Genomic DNA, 20,296 nt, shown 5'->3' with positions numbered 1-20,296 from the left:
TGGGTAATCACACACAGATTATAAAAACATCTTTTATGTTTTAGCTTTAATCCAGTAAGGACTGTAACTTAAACAAATTAATGGTTGACGCTGGTAAAGTGACATATTTTTTAAAAGGCACACCTGTTGACAATCTTTGTTTGCTCATTGAACTTAAAACCTGTGAAAACAATTTATTTATTTAACCCTTTGAGTGCTGTAATATTTCCCACAAAAATTCTAGTACAACATTCTACCAATTTTTATATTTTTTCAATAATTTCTTTGATATTTTTTAACCAAATGGATATCATTTGCCATTGGCTACACTGTTTGATCAAAATTTTCGAAAAAAATCTGAAGAAAAATTGTCTGGATCTGAAAACAAATAGTCTGGTTATATTTCATAAAGGTGAAAAAAATTGACTTTGGTACTAAAAGGGTTACTAGACTTCATCAGTTTCAGTTCTGATAGGAAGCCAAAGTATTAACATCAGAGTTTTGAAACACAATTTAACAGCACACAATCATTGAATCAACCTCAATATTATTTTTTTTTGCATTTTTATATTCACTGAGTCAGTCATTCACTAATTTGTTTACTCGTTATCAGAGTGAGACTATTCTACACACTTATAAATCACAAAAATATGTGTCAACTTTCAACTTTGGACTTGAAGGATTTAGAATATTCAAACAAAATTTGTGTTTTGAAAGATAAGAATTGAAGCACAGAAACCACCATTTCACACATGCATACTATTCAACATGACTTTGTCATGAGAACAAGAAAGGTTGCTACCGGTACTACACACCTCTCCAGTAAAAGTTTGAAGGTTTTTTTATGCTCTGACTGTAAAACTTATACTTTTTTCCACTACAATAAAGAATATATACTTCAGACTATTTTGGAAATGTTTTGGAAATGACCTCAAAAATATTGGTATGTCTGCAAAAAAATTTACATGAACGGTTATCTTGCAAATGTGTAAGCAATATTTGTGTATCTGACAGTGACAGTCAAACAGGCAGTTATTTATTGTGCACAGTCATTGGGGAAAACAAAGTTTGTGAAAGCTGAGGTCAAACAATCTCAAGGCCACACAGGAATATCATTTTGGTAACTTTAAAATTTGTTCGTGAGGTTCATTAAATTCTGCTTTGAAGGAAATACTTTAAAATAAATTACAAAGTGAGCTATGAGGACAGCAAAGGGTTTGACTTGAAGAACTGGCTGACCACTTGATCAGTGCTGTGAAATGTGTGGTGAATTCCAAATTCACATAAATCTTGAGAGAGAATGCACGGCTGCCTTGGTCTGTTAGTTCAACCACTGACTTATCACCAGAAAACACAGACTGATGAGGATATCGTAAAAGTTTAGGATCCGACCGGACAAACGTGTGGTTGTCTGGGACAATAGAAACAGCCCCTATAAACAAACCCTCATCAGGTGGACCATAACATGACAGACTACATGAACATTGTAGATAAAAAATATATAAAACACGTTTTTTATTCTCACAGTAAGCTGCAAAATTGGGAACTGAAACAGGCAAAATAAACAATATCTGCCTTGTTTATTATAGAGGTCAAATTGATGAATTTATAATCCAAAGTTCATAAAAACGACACATCAGGATTAAAATGAAAGAACATGCCATTGTTTCAAATATATTACCACTTACTGGAGTGTTGTTGATGACAGGATCAAATGAGCATTTCTATACAAACTGGCTTCTTTCCACAAGCAAAGCGGTAATAAAAACGCACCGGCAAAATTTAATCAAATTATTATGTGCAGTGTATTACCATGTAGCATTTAAGCTTCAGTCATCACATATCTATTGTTGATATCACTCTTTATTTTGTTTATTTTTTTGTCTCGCAGTTTTGCTTTGCCCCACTAACTAGTGTTACTGGGCGTCAAACCATATTCAGATCTAAAGATTAGCATCTACCTGTGTATTCAAAACACCATTGTTTTCCTTGTAACGCACCCGTACTAATCAGGATAACGTGGTTCAAGGTAATCCGATTTCAATGACAGTGATCATAGCGATGACTTCCAACACTGTTGACCACCAAGAATTCCAGTAGAACCTTATCTAGTTGTGTTACATCTGCCGAGCTTCTTTATCCAATTACTTAGGCGGCAAAGTACATGCAGGTGGTTATATTGATATTTAAATAGAAAATTGTATACAAGAAAACACAATTGCAGCACATTTGTAGCTGGTTGCGAAGTGGCTAGATAGATAGCACATTGTTTGTTGTTTCAGTGCTACAGATTAAACCATGGAGCTCGAGTCAAGGGTCTATGGGTAAACTTGTACCGGGATCGGTACACCGATCGAAACACCAGTGTCTGTCAGTTAATCATTCATTGAGACAGACACTATGCTGATAGCCTTGAACTGGCATCTATGAAATTAAAACACAGGGTTTACTCACTTTTACAACTCTGTCAGCCTTGAGATCTCACGAAGTTTGTCAGCATACATAATCCACAATCCACGTGTAAAACTGTGTACAATACTGTGTACAATACGGTGTGCATGGCATGATGTTGGCGAACCTCAAGGTTTTATCAGTGTACATGGGAGAGACCATTCATGCACTGAGGGGTGAACATTTTGAGGACATACCATTTGACAGTAAGGCAAACAAGAATAAACCATTTACATATAGGGACTTCAAAGAATACATTCACAGAGGGGGTTATATGTACCCGTACATTATTTAGGTCTGGCATTCCTCCTCAGGTAGTGCATGCATGTAGGACAAAGATGTATCTCAAACGTAGCAACTCAGCCTGTATTGATCTGTTTACAGTGCAGGATTCAAAGAGTCGGCCTATTTACAGGTATGCTTACTCAAGAACCCTTAAGAAACAAGAGGTGAACCATTCAATATTATGAGAGGGCAGGTGGGACATACATGTACATGCACTAAATAAAATTGCTACTGGCTTGATGTAAGTGAAGGGGAAGAAATCATTTCTTTCTCTATTATTGAAAATATACAGTAATTAATAGCAACTTGCAAAACAGTACCATAATGGGGCAAGTTGTGATTCAATAGTCTTATGCTCCATCTAAAGCTTTATTTCACTTGAATGTTCTGTCTGTGAATGCAAAGTGTTGATCCACACTAACTTCACCTTTTTTTCTGTCACAACTGCACAATGCATGTACATTTTGCCCAGCCTTCAAATCAATTGTTACAATTGACTACCATTTTTGAAGAGCTATATTTAGTGAATATACATGAGGTAACAACAAACAAATCATACAGCGATGACTCAATGAATAACTCATCAAAACTTTCCGAGTCAATATTTAGTGAAAGTGGGGATTTGAAAAATGTAAAGGACTCACTTTAATGAAATCAACCATTTAATTGTGTCGCTCATTGCAATAAATTTCTTCAAGACATTTTCTTTGACAAAATCATACCTGTCATCATGACCATTTCATCAATACAGTTCTGAATTTAAATGAGACAGTATGCTTGTACAGCTTCACTTTAATTTATTATTAAAAATCTCTTAATGACATAATGCAAATATTTAAATTCATCTTAAAGTAATTTTATGAATTTCACATAGCAACTACAAGTACTTAGTTTGGAAGGGATCAGAGCATGGATGGTTGGTCACTGTACACTATAAAAGCAAATAATATCTTTTTTAATCTTTAACTATACAAACCCAGGTAGCCTTTCCTACCGGTATTTGTACATTATCTTTGATGTGACAGCCTAACAGCGATCTGACTGACAATCGATGAATATGTTTATGGTTCAATCCATGAAAATATCTGTCACTCTTAACATTTTCAATGAGTAACAGAGATCCTCCAACACGCTGCATTTAAAACATTTATTGAGCTAGTTGTAATGAACACGCGGATTAATATTTGAAAACCCTAGGTATCCTACATGTATCTTTCAACAATACATGAACTTTGATGGTTCAGTCTGTATTCCGTGATAACACACATCAAACAAACACAGTATTTACTGATAAAATTGCTAAATTTAATCCTTTGGTGGGACACGTTTTTCAGGTGACTCAAAGGTACGACAGTTTTTAGATGACTCAAAGGCATGACAGATCTCAATCTAGTTAAAGCTTATCATAGCTAGGCAGTCACAAAGTAATGCTTGGTCCTATGAATACAGATTCAAACAGATGAAGTACTTGTTTGTTGTTTTATAAAATATGACACTAAGATTTGCGCTGAAATTTTCAAAGACATTTTGATAATATCACATATTTGATAATGAAAACTTTTGAAAAATTTGCATGAAAATTAAAAAGGGAATTAACGTTTTATATTCACAGTGCAATGTTTCGCTGATCAGAAATTTTTGACAATTTTTTAAAAATTAAGATGATACTTTCATGACTGTATAACTGAAAAATTTCACATTCAGTGACTGTAAATCTGAGTTTTTTTTTCTAAAATTTTTCTTCAAACTATAGATCCTCTTTTGTTTGATCATATATTATTCTGAATCTAATATTTTTCACTCAATTGAATTTGATATATTTATACCTGTGAACAGGAGTATTGGTATTTCATGATTAACTTTCAACAAATGGTTTAGTATAGGATAAATGAAAAATATACAATATACATGTACCTAATTGTGATCATAGGTTTGTCATAATATATATAGTATTGAATGCACAACATTGATTGCTGCCATCGATAGTGAGGCTATAGAGGTGCCTGTTCAGCCTAGATATGATTTTCATAACACATGTACAAAAATATGCAATGTTGCTGATAGCATTTGTACTGGTCACTTTTTCCACTCTTTATGAAACATTTTTGAAGGGCTTCTACATAAATTCATACAAAATCTCAACAGAATTGGGACCTTATTTGGAATAAACCCTATTGTATTGCAATTATGCACCTGTAATACGTTAGTGCAGTGTACATGCAATTCCCAATTTCTTGTCTGACAATAATTCTTTTTTCATTTTTGTGATTACAAGTGTATTGATTTCAAGAATGGTCGTTGTGCCAATCTGGTATGCACTTGTGTACTGGGTTTTACAACAGAACACACAGGGCTGATCTTTCAACACTCTCTTCACGACTGGAATGCAGCAATTCCCAAGTCTCTACCTCCCCTGAACTACCAGACATACATCAAAATAGACTGTCTGACTCGACGCTTTTATTAAACTATTTTTCCACGATAAAATTTCACTCACTTTAATTTGGACCACAGTGTAGCAGCTTAAAATTTGGTAATGTTAGAAAATGCTTTTAAAGCAAAAGGTGGGTGTTTGAAAGATGGATGAATTTCAAGATACTTTCAAGTTAACTGCGCAATCACTTTCCTGGTTACAAAATTTAAATCTGAATTTCCTCTGAAGACAAAACCTTGTTGGACTGGAACAAAAGAAAGAACACCCACGTACCAACTACACTGTACAGCATGTGAAGTCCAACAAATGGGTTGCCTTGCTCTCTTTTTTCCTGTCTTACTTGTTTGACGTTGCAATTCTTGTTCAATTTCCTTTACATTTACAATCTGTAGTCGTGCATGTACTTGGTGAAGGCATTAATGCTAGTAAACGATGGCATATGTACCTAACCTACATGCAAATATATTCATGAAACACGGTTTTGGATGGTTTATGGTAATTTCGGAAGACTAAAGTTTACTCAGTGACACTTTTCAATCGGGCTGATTCGTGATGACGTCAGAGTAACATTTTTCACATGCAAAAATAAATTTTTGCAAAGAAAAAATTTTCTTAATCTTACAGGAATCGTGAAAATGGTACCATGATACCACTGATATTGTGCATATGTGAAAATTACATGCCAAAGGATACGACGTACCATAAGCAGCAGTGCATAAAAGGCAGGTGCATAAAGACAAAATTTTGTTAGAATTTCTATCGGCAGCAGAGAATATATCGTGCACATTGCTATATTTAGGAACAACTCTACAGTTGCGATCAGCGATATTGATTATTTCTATGCACCATGATTTCTGCTTGACTTGAAAACCTTGGGAGAACATCTACAATTTATTTTACATTGTTTGCATTAGCATCTTAAATATTACTGGTATCATTGGCATGTACATCTTAAAAGTGAACCCCTACACAAAGACATCAATACCTGCATAAATTAAGTCAGAAAACAACAAACAGAGGCTTTTTCTGTCGCCATGTTATCTGAGGTACCATAGATTTCTGTACAGATTCAAAAATCTCAGCTTGCTGTACTTAAGTCACTTGCTACAGACTACATAGCTGTAAGGCAGCACATGCACATACCAAGTACAGGCCATCTGTCAGACAAATGATGTCTACAGAATTCCAAGAATGGCAAGTTATCGGTATTCTGGGACAAGGCGTGACTAATGTGTAGCAATCTCTTCAGGAGCCTTTGATACATGGTCATCATGCAACATCATTCAAAACAGCCTTCTATTCATAGCCAACATAAAACACTGTTTGAATTAACAACAAACTGGAATCAAATAATGATGAAAAGACTTATTACTGGTATTTCCCAAAATGCGTTTCTGTCATAATATCTATACACATGTCAATACACAGTAGCTATTTCTCCTGGATAATAAAGTGAAAATCATGGATTGTATGTCATAACATCTGCGAGATTAACAAAAATTATTTTCACTTGGTAGATTTGTCTATTGTGTTCTTCATGCTTGTACCGGTACTAGAAGTGGGCGGAGAATACGTTTTTCTTTTTTTTTGCCATCTCTGACGCACTAGGATAAAGAGACGAAAATATATCATTGAAAGGCTCTCAGAATTTTAGGATCGTTGAACTCTACATATCAATGTACAGTATTTATCAACAAATCAAACCTACCCTGATTTGACACTGTTAACAAAAATCTGGGCAGAAATGAGAAAGAAACAGAACAGTTACAAAACATACTTACACCAACGACAGCACATCATAAGATGGTGATTCTCTACTGAGAAGCACAACTGATCGGCTACACTTTTATTTCGTAATCTAGACAGCATGATTACATATAAAACCATGTTCTATATTTAGTCGCCGTTGCGATGTCTGGATTTACAGTTTGATGCAACTGCTGATGAGGCATATTGTACAACTGCTGTACAGCTTCATTTTCCTTCCCGAGGCATTGCGATTGTGCAACGCGATATTTGCATTCCTCTCATATTCATCCGCACAGACAGTTATGGTACCATAAATTTCATATTTAAACAGACACATAAATTATCAAACTAATTACTCAGCAAATGTTGACTTTTCCAGTTTTAGCCCTCAATTACCCTTCTTGCAGTATTAAGTACACTACATGGGGATTATCTCTCCCTTGCAAACTTCAAAGAATGACAAGTTTATGTATTGATTATATTGACACAGTGTCCAAGTTATACCTATGGGATTCAGGTTTAGCAAAGTCTACATATTGAACATGTTGACAAAGCGAACTATATTTATGACATGCACACATCTTCAGATAAGGTCCATGGGGTATTTATGGTTTAGGTTTCTCACGGTCCCTCTACAGGGACCGTGGTACTTTGTGTGCCTTGGTATGACTAAATTTCAGAGGCCTGACTGTTTTTAACCTAGTGGTTTAATTTCTCATCTGATTGATGTCATGCCAAATAGTAATAAAATGCTGTGACCATATAAAGCCTGAAATGACCATACATATATATATGTATAAATATATATATCATGACTTTTCCTTTATAAGAGGTTTAAAGCTTTTCACAAAAATTTCAAATTTTTTATGTAAAATCAACCATAGTTCAATCATTACATTTCAATAAGGTAAGATTACAACTTGTCTTGAGAAACTTTTTTCAAGCGACCTTTTTCAGATTTTAGCAATGATAACATGATTACCGGAAGGAACAAAAATAATATATAAGAGCAAGAAAATACAAAAATACCGCAATTATACGGTGTCGCTCAAATTTGATCAGAATTGGTACATACCAAAGATCAACAATAAGTGTTGTTTTTTCCACCTCTTTTCATATAGTCATTGTACTTTATGAATATTTAATGTCAACAGAATTCACCCTCAATAGACCAGTCTGTGGTATTTCGTGCACAGCCGATTATGCACATACACCAAAGTGAAGTACCACAGCTGGGCTAGTCTGTTACTTAAACTTGGATAGGAAGTTTTTGTATAAAAATGCCTACAGTATTCTCATCAGAACAAATTTTCGGATTTGCTTTCTTGGCACATTGCACAGATTAAGTGCAAGCTTATTCATAAAGAATGCATTTCAACAAACATACATCTGCTGGCTTTCGTCAAAATACCCATGTGAATAGCGATCAAACAAGAATCAATGTGTGAGCCATGCTAGGATACAACATCCCATATTAAAGGCAACGCTTGAATACAAATATATGCAGTGTGAACGTGAATCCCTCTCTGTATAGATCAGTAACAGGACACTACTTCTGCTGGTCATGGATTATGAGAAGTGTTAGTGCCGGTAATCCTTGGGGACAGGAGGTGATTGATAGGAAAAGCTTGGCATTGAGTGTCAGCATGGAAAGCCAAGACCAGGTACACGATTATGCCTGGTGGCATTACTGTGCTATATCCAGTCCAAAATGAAAATATTTCAGCACAAATAGAAGTGAGTATTAAAAAGGTACAAAACAGAGGATGGTCGGAGTGTTATATTCACTGCCCAGTGAACATGCTATACTGTTGATCAGCATCTGGTGGGTGGTTTGTGTGCATGCCTTTAATCATGTCAAGATAGTTGCATGAAAGATAAAGAGAGAGCAATTTATCTGGTGGACATTTTGTCTGCCAAAGGGCATGTCCATGCAGTAAATGGTTTGACTGATAAAATGTCACGTCAAATGAAAGGCTGCAGTGTCACAAGTATAAATGTACAGTGAATGATGACTGACTGTGAAGATGGCAAATACATGTATGTGCCTGTTGTCAAATAATGTATCTGAAGAGGGTATTTTGCTGCAGTTGAATGTCCACTGTATAGCTTGTGTGTTGCTGGTAGTTATCACACTGATAGCCCTTTAATGTGCTTTGTACTTTTATAAAAGCCTCTCAAAATTGTTGTGCAAATTATGATTTTAGACATGTATGTGTTTGTAGATTTTTTACAATTTTTAATGAATTTAAAACACATTACGACATATTACTGACTAATAGATTTGTACAATGTATCCTATGAAACTTGATATAATTTGGCATGAAAGGCCATTTAACTTTCATGATCAAACCTCTTTATTATTAACTGCCCATAAGATTTTTTTTTTTCACTTGTGGCACAGAAGCAATATGATTGCCACATGATTTTGAAACAGGTGCACATGTACATGTGTTAATGTACCGGTAGTTTGTATTGTTGTATGTCAACAGTTTTATCATTAATTTCAGACAGGTTTTGGCACATGGTTATATTAAGAAGCACCCTAGGGTGCAAATGCTATCGTCAGGATTTGTACATGTGACTCCACAAAAGCCAGGTGACTCAGGTCTATCTGACAAGTGTGTGTACACATTTGAGCATTGTGTAATGTGTGTAAATGATACAGAAAATCTATACAATTTATGTGGGTGTACATTTACAAAATTAAACAGATAGACTGATATTGGTGGCTTACCTATCCTGAGAAAGTTTTCAGGATGGTCAACATGAGTTATTGATGATTTCTATCAAAATAATAATATAATCCGTAATCAAGCATTGTAGCTGATCTGATCTGATCTTGATTGAACAGCGCCCTCAATGTTACTGGAAAAAAAGACTGAAAAGCGTCTGAGCTTAATGATCTTAAAATTTCAATATACAATGTAGCAGAACACGGCATTCAATCGTGTACATGAAAACACAGCATTCAATTATGTACATGAACTAATACAATCATTAAGTAAATTATCTGGGTGAAACTAAAGTCTTACTTTGGTAGTTTTGAGCTATATTATCACATCAATATACATTTACCAAGTAACTAAGAAAAGTAATTCCTCTTTGTAGTCACAGCGATAATTTATTTGATCACCAAAGTTTGCTTTCACATCTGAAAATCAAATATGGATTGATTTCGCCTAGAATCCAAACTCTTGCGTTTTAAAGCATGTGGCAGCCATAGATTTAAAACAATATTTCAGGATCAATTTGCCATCATCATGCATGTAAATATTCAGGAATTGGAAGTAACATACTGTCAAGGTCAAAATCATCCACAAACGTATGCTTTTTCATCCAAAAGGTGACCAACCCAATTAGTGTACTTTTTTGAAAACTGGAGGAGAAATCCAATGACGCAGTTTTCTCACATTTCAAGACCAATGGCCTGACAATATTGTCACCTTCACAACTCTTAACTTTTCAAAGGAGCCTAACAGCTTTATAATGAGAATGGCCTTGTCAAAATGACTCTTTGAAGTTGCATTTTTCATAATACATGTGAAAATTAAAAGGTCAAGAACAATTTTGAAATCCTGCCAAAGTCTGCCTTTAGGGGAGTACACAGTACTACTCATAAATGATTTACTCATAATGATGAAAATGCTAAAAGTAAAACTGTACTTGTGAATGACTAGCTTTGTTCTGAATCTATCTGTCTATTTCTGACCAATTAGATTGATCTCCATATACATATGCAGGGTTCTCCATAAGGGGATTTTTAGGGGTGTCCCATCCGCCTCTTTTGGTGCAGTCTATGAATATGTTAATAACTACACAAAAGAAGGCATTTTCAAAACAAAAGAATATGCAAATTATGAATTGTTATGTAAATTAGCCAACCCTCTGTTTTTCCAAGCTGTGAAAAACACTGCGTGTATGGTGAGGCTGTTCAGAAAGGCTTATACCTGTATACATGTAACCTGATGCCACCAATCAAGACTTACACTGCCCATCAGGTAGATTAACCCTTTGAGTGCCAAAGTTGATTTTTGTTGCATTTTATAATGTAGACAATTTTTTTCAAGTTTAGACAATTTTTTGTTCGGATTTTCCCTAAATTTTGATCAAAAAATGTAGCTAATAAAATGTTATGTCCATTTGATCAAAAATTACAAAAAATTACAGAAAAAATTCGTAAAAATTGGAAAACTGATACACAAAAATTTTGGTGAGAAGAATTACAGCACTCAAGGGTTAAAGTGTAACCTTGCCTTGACTCTGTAATTCAGGGTCTATGATTCCATTTAGTAATTGAAAGTTGAAACGTGTTAGAATGATATCCATTTCAGTGAATTTTAAATGTTGTGGCATATATGTGTTGGCACGACATTAAATTTCATGGCCATAATTACTGTAGTATAAAAAATACATCAGATATCATATGTAACTCATGAATATATGCATAGTTCAAGACATCTAAAAGGGAAATCAAATTTTTATGATTCAGCTTTGGTTTCAGTCCAAGACTGACCATATGTACGTGTCAATTGTCTGACTATACCAGTCTCTGCAAAATCTTTCCCATCGCCGGTACATCAAATATCAAAGAATGCAAAACCAAAAAGACAAACATAGGGCCAAAGTCCCTGAAGCTACTATAGACATGGATACAAAATTAAGTATTTCCTGACTGTATGAAATTATCATTCTAGGGACATGTAAACCAAATATTAAAGCTGTCTGACCAGCGGTTTTGAAAAAACAAGCGACTCAACAGTAGACAGAGCTCTGCTGTGTTATGTAGAGAATAACCTTTTGTGACACATGTATTGATGAAGAAGGTGGATATCTTTGATAGCTCATATAAGGATGGCCTGACCAAAAATGGAAAAAAATTCCGTAAAAATACAGATTTGCATATTTCATCAGACTACATTAGTCTATAACAGCAAATAAACGAGAGTTAATTACATTCTAATTAAAGTAAACAAGACTTGCTTAAATCAAGATTTACGTCATAAAAAAACAGCATATCTGTCAGGTTATAAGAATCTTGAGCTGGTTATCTTTTAATATCAGTATTTTCATCCTATTAACCAAGCACATTTCAACTTTCAAATTAACATTGTAAGTAAGTTCTGTTGAATAAGTTGAGACTGTAGGTACTCAGAGAAAGCACACTGAAGTGACAATGTTTGTAACTTAAGAAGTTCAAGGTCATTAAAAGCATTATAAGGAATCATGTTACACTTTCATTGCACTGTTTACACAGATTGCATAATTGCTATAAATAGCACATGAGGAATCTTACAGCCCAGCTTACCATAAAAACGCTATCACTTTGACCACTCTTTTAATTGACCATTTTTTTTTTTCCTCAAAAAGTAATCTTATTTTATCCTTACCAAGTCAACCATAAATGGAAATTAGAACTTTCTCTATCTCTATTTATTTGACCACCCTATCATGACAAACTATTATGAGCAATTTCTTTTAGATAACATAAATGGTGGTTCAGAATATATCAAAGTTGGGATTCAGGAAAGTTGCCTTTACATGTTTTAATCCTAAATTCACTATGAACTGTCAAAAAAAGTTGAACTTTCTGATAATTCCACACTAAAATTATTTTGGCTTTGATGATTTCCTAATTAATTCAATTATTTAAAATCATATTAATTATTTTTTTCTGGGTGAATTGATAGGGTTTATACAGTACAAGAATTACGTACAATGTAAGTCAAACTTTGACCAAAAATGACAAAAAATTCCTTAAAAATACACATTTGCATATTTCATCACAATTGAACAAATCTAAGTTGGGTTATCCCTAGGGACCTGTATACCAAATAACAAAGCTGTCTGACCAGCGGTTATGAAGAAGAAGATTTTTTACCAAAAACACCTTTTTTGGCATTAATTTGCCTATTTTCAACAATATCAAAAAATTAAAAAAAACAGTTTCTCAAAATCATATTTTTCATCCACACAACAAATATCAAATCAGTAAGTACTGCGGTTCTCAAGATATTTGAGTGGACGGACGCCTCACAAACGGACATACATACATACATACATACATACATACATACATACATACATACATACATACATACATACATACAGACTGACGACGGACGCCGGACGGATACCCATCCCAATAGCTTCTATAGACTATAGTCTATAATAGCTAAAAATTACTTTGATAAACTTGGCCTACCAGAAAATTGAAAACAGAAATATCTTAAATTATAGAGATATCAATAAAGATGAGGCTTTATGATGATTCAATGATGAAGATGAATTTTAAAAAGTGAGTACACACAGATGATGTTGCTCACATACAGTATTAAAGGTATTCGGTCACCTGTTATTTATTAGCCAATCACAGATTTTACGCGGGTGGCCGCTTTTTAAAAAGGGGCCCCCAACATTACCAGCCATGGCCTGCTTAGCAGCGTGCGTCTGCATGATCTTTGACGTATCAAATATGGAGGACCGACAGCTACAGGTGTTACGGGGTTGTACGCTAAGCCCCGCTCCCTTTACCATATATGGAATATGCAAATTTATGGTGACCGTGTACCTTTAACGAAAGGTTATCATATGTTGCACCTTGTCAGAATTGTTCATTCTGTATATGTATCAGTACTATCAGATTTTGATGTCGGAGCCGATACACATTATATTCATATTCATATTACTCTCACAACAACCTTTTGCCATGCTTAGATACTACCCTACTCTTCATAATTTTTTTAATACAGGCTCAACATCATACTCTTCCTTCATCGAATAATCTTCTTTACACTGGATGTGATACAAGGTACACTGCTACAAATTATAGCTTTCATGCTTTTTCAGTTGCTGCCCCAATGTTGTGGAATGAACTGCCTTTTGATATTACTGTTCGATTGTGTCTTTAAAGCGCCACTTTTCAATCCCAGGTTCTCGCATTAGTGGAGTTCTCCTCCCAGTCAAACAAATGGCCAGTACGATGTTTGATTTCTATTACATTAATTACACAAACTGATTTCAATCTTTTGTTACCTTTTGCTAATCCTGCAAATAGAGCTTATATAAAACCGTTTGATTGACGGTCGGTTCAAATTGCCAACGGTCATTTATTCCCCAGCACCACACTCAAATTTCCTTAAAAAACGTCTTCCAGTCACGTTAGAATTTGAATATAACCACAGGGTTCGATCGGCAGCAGCTTCGTGCTGACCGCTTGGCAGTCTGTCAGCGTTTTTGCGGTCGGAAAAAACTAAAAAGTGGCATTTTCTGGAGCGTGTGCCCTCATGTTGCCTGTTTGGTGTCCACTTACACAATGAACGCCGCCATAGGTTGGCAGCCTTTTAAAGGGAGGCTCCGCCTTTAAACGCCACTTAAAAACTCATCTTTTTACAGATTGGTATAGTGTCTATTCGTGATCTGTGAATATTTCATTTTGTTCAGAGCACTGAGACGTAGTGTAATAAATAAATAATACTGACAACTATTCTCTACATGTACTGCACATGTACCATACATATACGGAAAATCCATATCTTGCTACCTACATGTAAGTTGCAGTACACACAAAGTACAGGGTTGTCCATACACTACCTAGATGAGTCGTGATACAAAGCATAGATCTCTGATCTACTCGGCTTTCCGGTGGTATCCGTACACATGTATGAGGACCAGATACACCATTAATTGGCACTCCTGGGCATTTTTACCAGGGAAAGGACGTCACTGTGACTGAAACGTTACAAAGGAGACCTAATTGTGATAATTAGAGCTTAATAACGGATTCTGAATCATGCTGGGTGATCAAGTTAATCAACTCGTTGTCCTCCATGACACATATTGTAATCTGTGATACCAGTCAATCTGAAGATTCCCAGTAATTATCTCATTGAAATCCATGTCAAATTAGACTAGAGACAAACAGTGATAATCCCTAGAGTGACAGTACCACCTTGAAAAGTAATCAATAAATGCATCTGCAATATGGCCGGCAGGACATTGGACATTATAAAATATACATATCAAATATGAGCTAACAAAAATGAACATTATTTTCATCAATTATCTTTAATAATCTTGCCCCTTCAAAAAAGAAAAAAGTTGCAAATGCGATTCTGTAGCCTTTCTGCTCTTTTTGAAAGTATACTCACTGCAAACCCACACATTGCAGATGAGCATTATTTGATTCTTGAATTGGTGACAGATGTTACACGGTTGCCTGGCAGCTGTACCGGTACACCTTTATGACATTTTATTGCAAAGAGAGCAGACTTGCAGGAACTGACACACCCTGATGAATTTCAACCAAGTGCTGCTGGGATTTGCACGATGTGTGCCACACAATCAATTTGTTGCAAGTTTTTTCAGCCATATTGGTACATGTACCGGTATATTGTAGAGACAGTACATATCCAGTCATAAATGAACTTTAATTAATATACTTAATTTACTTATTAATTAAAATACAGATACTGGTACACAGATGTTTATCACATTGGGGTTCACTATAAGGGTACTTAAAAGGGAGGAAATCATGAGAACCGCGATCAAAGATCATATGGGACCCACACGACCAATGCAAACACTGTATGCAACGTACATGTATACTGGTGACTGATGAAAGCTTAAAACACGTTTGTCATAATGTGCATGGTAAAATTTAAATGTTGCAGGTGTGTTGACGCGATGCATCTAGATGTATCTAGATATTGAAATATATTGTTTGTAAACAAAAGAGTCACACAGGTGCAGTTCTGACGACCCCCTCCCTTTATTTGCCAAAAAATGAAACATACCTGAGGGACAGGTTTAGGTACAGAAGTGAAAGTGTGCATTTACATTACTTGCATACTGTATATGTATGTACTTATATACAAATTATCAATACATTTCTTCCTCAGTTCTACAGTGTGCCATAACAAAGAGTTTACTAACAGTGTGACAGCAATTGTACCTTTACACACGAATCTACCAGTAAATTGAGTAATTTCCCTTCATTCATTGTGCAAAATTGTGTTCTGCTAATACCTCACGATCACCTTCAAGAAAGTAGGGCGTACGACAAACTTCCTATACATGCAACTGGGTATGTTGTCCTTGAACCTGACACTAAGAAGCGGTCAACTCTGCATGCAGAAGAATCTGGACTCCTACCCTAATCTTGCACAATAGGTGGTACACATCTCTTTTGTCCATGCCCGGCACCCAGTGAACTGACATACATCAACTGAGTTGAAAATTCTCAATTACCTCTCTGATTGGATGCCTGGTAAAGTTTCAAGTTGTAATTAACAGAGATATCCGAATCATATGCAACCACAATTCCATGACAACCATACAGCCTGGCTACCTATTTACCAACTTGACGTCACATAATACACAAGTTTGTAGTGTTGTCACTGTAACACATCACTAACTTCAGCATAAATTACACACAAACGAGCAATTGGTAATTGTGCACTGTTTGGAATGATCTTAAAAGGCCATTGGGTAGACTTTCACACAAACGATGTAGTTGTACCAGCATGGATGACATGATACTGTATGTCTCAATTTACATGCCACTCAATACCAGCACAGTGTACATGCTTGAATGTAAAGTATGGATAAATACTCTCCATTCCCCAAGTTTCTAAAGGACAAAACTTAACTTTCGTTGATATTCTGTAATGTTATGTGCATACTATAGCATCATATTGGAAGAGACATATATTTCTTGAGTCCAAAATCTTCTTGCACATTAACTTGGACTGAGATGTTAGCCATCTTTCAGAAACCTTTTTCACCATTTTGATTTGGCAAATCAAACTTCTACATAAGGCGCTTTCATAATTCCTTGTCAGGTTTTTATGGACAATTTCTATGGTCTGTATTAAGTGTTAGACTTTCATTATTAAACCTTAAACAAACCTCAAAAATTTGTAATGTATAGACCTACGTATATATTTACCTATATCAGTATAGTATGTATTGTTTACATATTAGCTTGCCATCATGTATGTGTTCAATGTTTCTTTCCTTTTCACTCATCTATAGTTGTGTGATTCTGAGCATTTATTAAGTGAACTTAGATTGGTTCACTCTTTTCTCCCCTTGTATATGGGCCGGTGGCCTTAAAAAGCAATAAAGTTATTATATATATATATTATATATCATTATTAAAAGGAATACTGGCAATTCCTTATTTTGAATGGAAATCCTAATCTTATTGAAAACACACAGATGAGTCTCACAGTTTGGTAGAAGTTGAAGTACTTCAACAAGATGGCGAAATGTATTACTACAATTTTTATCTCATCATTCAAAATTTTTTTATGTAAAGCTCCTGGAGGCCATTACCACACTTAAGTGGATTCCTCTCAGTCTTACAACCTGATAGTTGTTCAACTTTAGATCTTGGTGGGTGGGGTCCCTGTGTGCGGAGGATCAAACCTTGGTGTGAATCATCAACTCGTGTGTGTTGCATGATACTATCCGCGCAGCTTGAGCTATTTTGCTCTATGTCATAGGTCAGCAAAACTATGTGCTCTCTGCAATTCAACCTATGAACAAATGGATTGAAACAATAACGCAAAACACTAATGTTTTAAATGCACCACATGGTCGAACCTAAGGGGCAAAATTGGAATATCAAATAACCTACACTCATTCAGGTAGAATGCACACTTGGGACAGACATTTGGTCTCTCAAACTTTTGCAATACTTTTTTTAAAAAAATGTCTACACTTGTGGGGACTCATTTTGAAGCTCATGGAGTAAATAATATTTTTACTGCTTACTTTTGTGAAAACAAAAATATAATATACAGGTATTATAGCAGCCATTTTGAAGTTCAAGTGTTGGTAAACATCGGGTAATTTGTTTCTCATGTACCAGCTTTGCATGGTGACCCCTGATTTTTATCCTTTATTTGGAAAGGGAATGGTATCAAATTTCCACACAGAAAATTTGAGGGATAGTTTGTCTTTCAATTTTTAGGCATTTACTACCTAAACACCATTTTGTGTACAGAAAAAATTACCAAGGCCAAAATTGTCATTGTAGCTATTGGCCTGAATCAAAGGATATGGGGTGTACTGTTTCTGTTTATATGTACGCCAGACATTAAAAACATTTGTGTAAAGGTATCCTGTATTCGGTGCGGAGAAAGCTTCTCAATGCTGCCAATCTGCAATTGTGCATTTTATTTCAAAACTCTGACAAAAGGCTAATTTTAATGTTATCAATTACCATATATGTACAAATTGGACAAAAAATTTGATGCATAATTTCAGGGTAAATGCATGCAAGTAAACTTCACACTGACCGAGTACGATAAATGTCAGTCACACACCCTGCAACAAGATATCAGTTTACAAATTGATCTAAAATTGTGAAAACTGTAAACAAAAGTTCCCTTTTCTGGATTGATGTATTTTGATTAGATTTGACATTTAGCACACCAACATCAAAGAACACTAGAGATGCTATAGATCACTGACACTTACAAGTCCACGCATTGCCTCATACACCTTGCAAGGTGTAATCTCACGAGGGTGCACTCTACCTTACACATGTACAGAAACGTGCACATGTTGTTTGACAAATATTGGAGTAATTTCTTACGCCTTGCGACCACAATGTGAATGCAGTATTAGTTCTAGCACAATGGAAATATTCTTTTTGTGCTTTGAATAGAGCAAAACTCTGCACAGCCAAAGATGTCAATCTTCATAAATAATTCTTAGAATCGTTCACATTTGCAGTGTCCTTAAAAATTAAAGTTCCCTGGCAATGCTTCTCAGGTCCAGATTATACTCCTTAATTCACACTCACTTGAAAAATCGAAAATCTGCATATCCTGACAAACTACTCAAACAGTATCCCAAAATGATTGATTTGTTTGGAGAAGGGGAGGTAGAAAGCTCCTTTGAAGTTTGGCTGTAGATCCTACGTGCCGGTTAAAATATTGAAGTTTATTTGTCTGGATCAGAAATAGAATAACACAATTCCCTTTTGACACAAAAGAAGCCATTAGGTAGATGTCTCAAGCACAGTGTACATACAGGTTATAAAAGTTTACACAAACCCACGTCAGTTTTCACTGACATTTATGGATCAAACCATCCATACTAGATTGCAAACTGATCAGTATCTACCGTATATATATTCGATAAAAATCAAAGATGCCATTCAGAATGCAGATTTCTTACCTTCTGGCCGAAATGCTGAGAGGAGCTTGATATTTTGTTGCTATGACCTGGATTGAGAGAGAGAGAGAGAGAGAGAGAGAGAGAGAGAGAGAGAGAGAGAGAGAGAGAGAGAGAGACAGACAGACAGACAGAGAGGGAAGAGAGGGGGAGAGAGAGAGAGAGATTTAAATCTGTTGATTTTATTGAATAGCACAAAAATGACACATTGTCATATGTAGTAACATGCACTTAATAATTGAGCAGTGAAAGCGTTAACAAAGGATTGTGTGGACAACAATTCATTTAACGACCACAAAGGGGTAATAATAGCGGGATGCGAGTGTGAATAATTGTAATGGGCATATCAAAATTAATCAATTTACCGTATTTCATCGCAGAGTTCCCCATATTCTTTTGAGAATTTCCAAGAAAACGATCAATATCACCAGAGAGTTTCAGCAGTACAGCGATATTGCGTATATCTGTTAGCAAATATCGACCCGGCAGACAGAATGGAAGGCATATTAGTCTTAAAGCGCTGTTGTTGTCAGCGACAACGGGGGCTAGTATCACACGCTAGCTGTGAAGACAGACTTCGCCGATTGAATGTTGGGGAAAGCCGTGTTCACAAGACGGTTTCGATAGGCATTGTCCATTTCGTGCTCATGATTGAACGTCAATTTACCTTTCTCTTGATCTTCATAATAATGTCATTAAATATTGAGGTGATCTGCACATGACGTACATACGCTTGACGAATAGGAGATTCCGACTCTTGAGTCATGCAAATCTGATCAACACAGCATCCATCCTCCGACAACTTATCGAGCTCAGTGCATGCAATGCAACTTCTGTTAAGCCGTACCTAGTGTGAGGGAGAGAGGGAAGGATTGGGAATCAGCGCACGCAGACAATTTCATTTCCGAATTCAGGTTGGGTTTCGGATTTGATCTAGAAATCTACACGCAGATCAGAAATAACTATTTTGGAGCGGGTGAAAGCAAGAAAGCTTGCAATACAAGAACACATTTCTTACATTGATAGGTCAGAATGATTCGAAATTAATTTGTCTCACAATTTGCTTTCGATATTACTTCCTATGAAGTCAATACTTATCACAAGTTCCATGATTAAGTAAATTCCGACTTTTCAGTGCAGCGAAGCATTGAATCGATGGGTATCTTTACATGTAAAATGCTACGATAAAATGTTCTCTGGAGGAAGATT

The 20,296-nt window shown here is 35.5% G+C and overlaps 1 protein-coding gene across 7 annotated transcripts in view; it reads right to left on the bottom strand.

The window, feature by feature from the left end:
• The window catches only part of LOC139145376 (calcium/calmodulin-dependent protein kinase kinase 2-like), a 118,194-nt gene extending 98,201 nt beyond the window's left edge, over window positions 1–19,993 (bottom strand). Inside the window, exons 1-2 of one of the 7 annotated variants that reach the window (XM_070716500.1) lie at window positions 19,755–19,993; window positions 19,091–19,137 (exon numbers count right to left, since the gene is read on the bottom strand). Coding sequence is in view for 2 of the 7 variants with exons in the window: in XM_070716497.1 (XP_070572598.1) it covers window positions 19,091–19,137; window positions 19,453–19,477 (72 nt within the window). In the remaining 5 variants the exon portion in view is untranslated. Of the gene's footprint in view, window positions 1–2,433; window positions 2,599–19,090; window positions 19,138–19,452 lie in introns of those variants that run through there. The other 6 variants (XM_070716497.1, XM_070716502.1, XM_070716498.1 and 3 more) reach the window with 6 other exon arrangements.
• Window positions 19,994–20,296: the final 303 nt, after the last annotated feature.

The sequence above is a fragment of the Ptychodera flava genome, chromosome 12 (genome assembly GCF_041260155.1).
Source record: "Ptychodera flava strain L36383 chromosome 12, AS_Pfla_20210202, whole genome shotgun sequence".
NCBI lineage: Eukaryota > Metazoa > Hemichordata > Enteropneusta > Ptychoderidae > Ptychodera > Ptychodera flava.
Note: the sequence above shows the minus strand (reverse complement) of the source record. Positions and strands in the feature narration are given on the sequence as shown.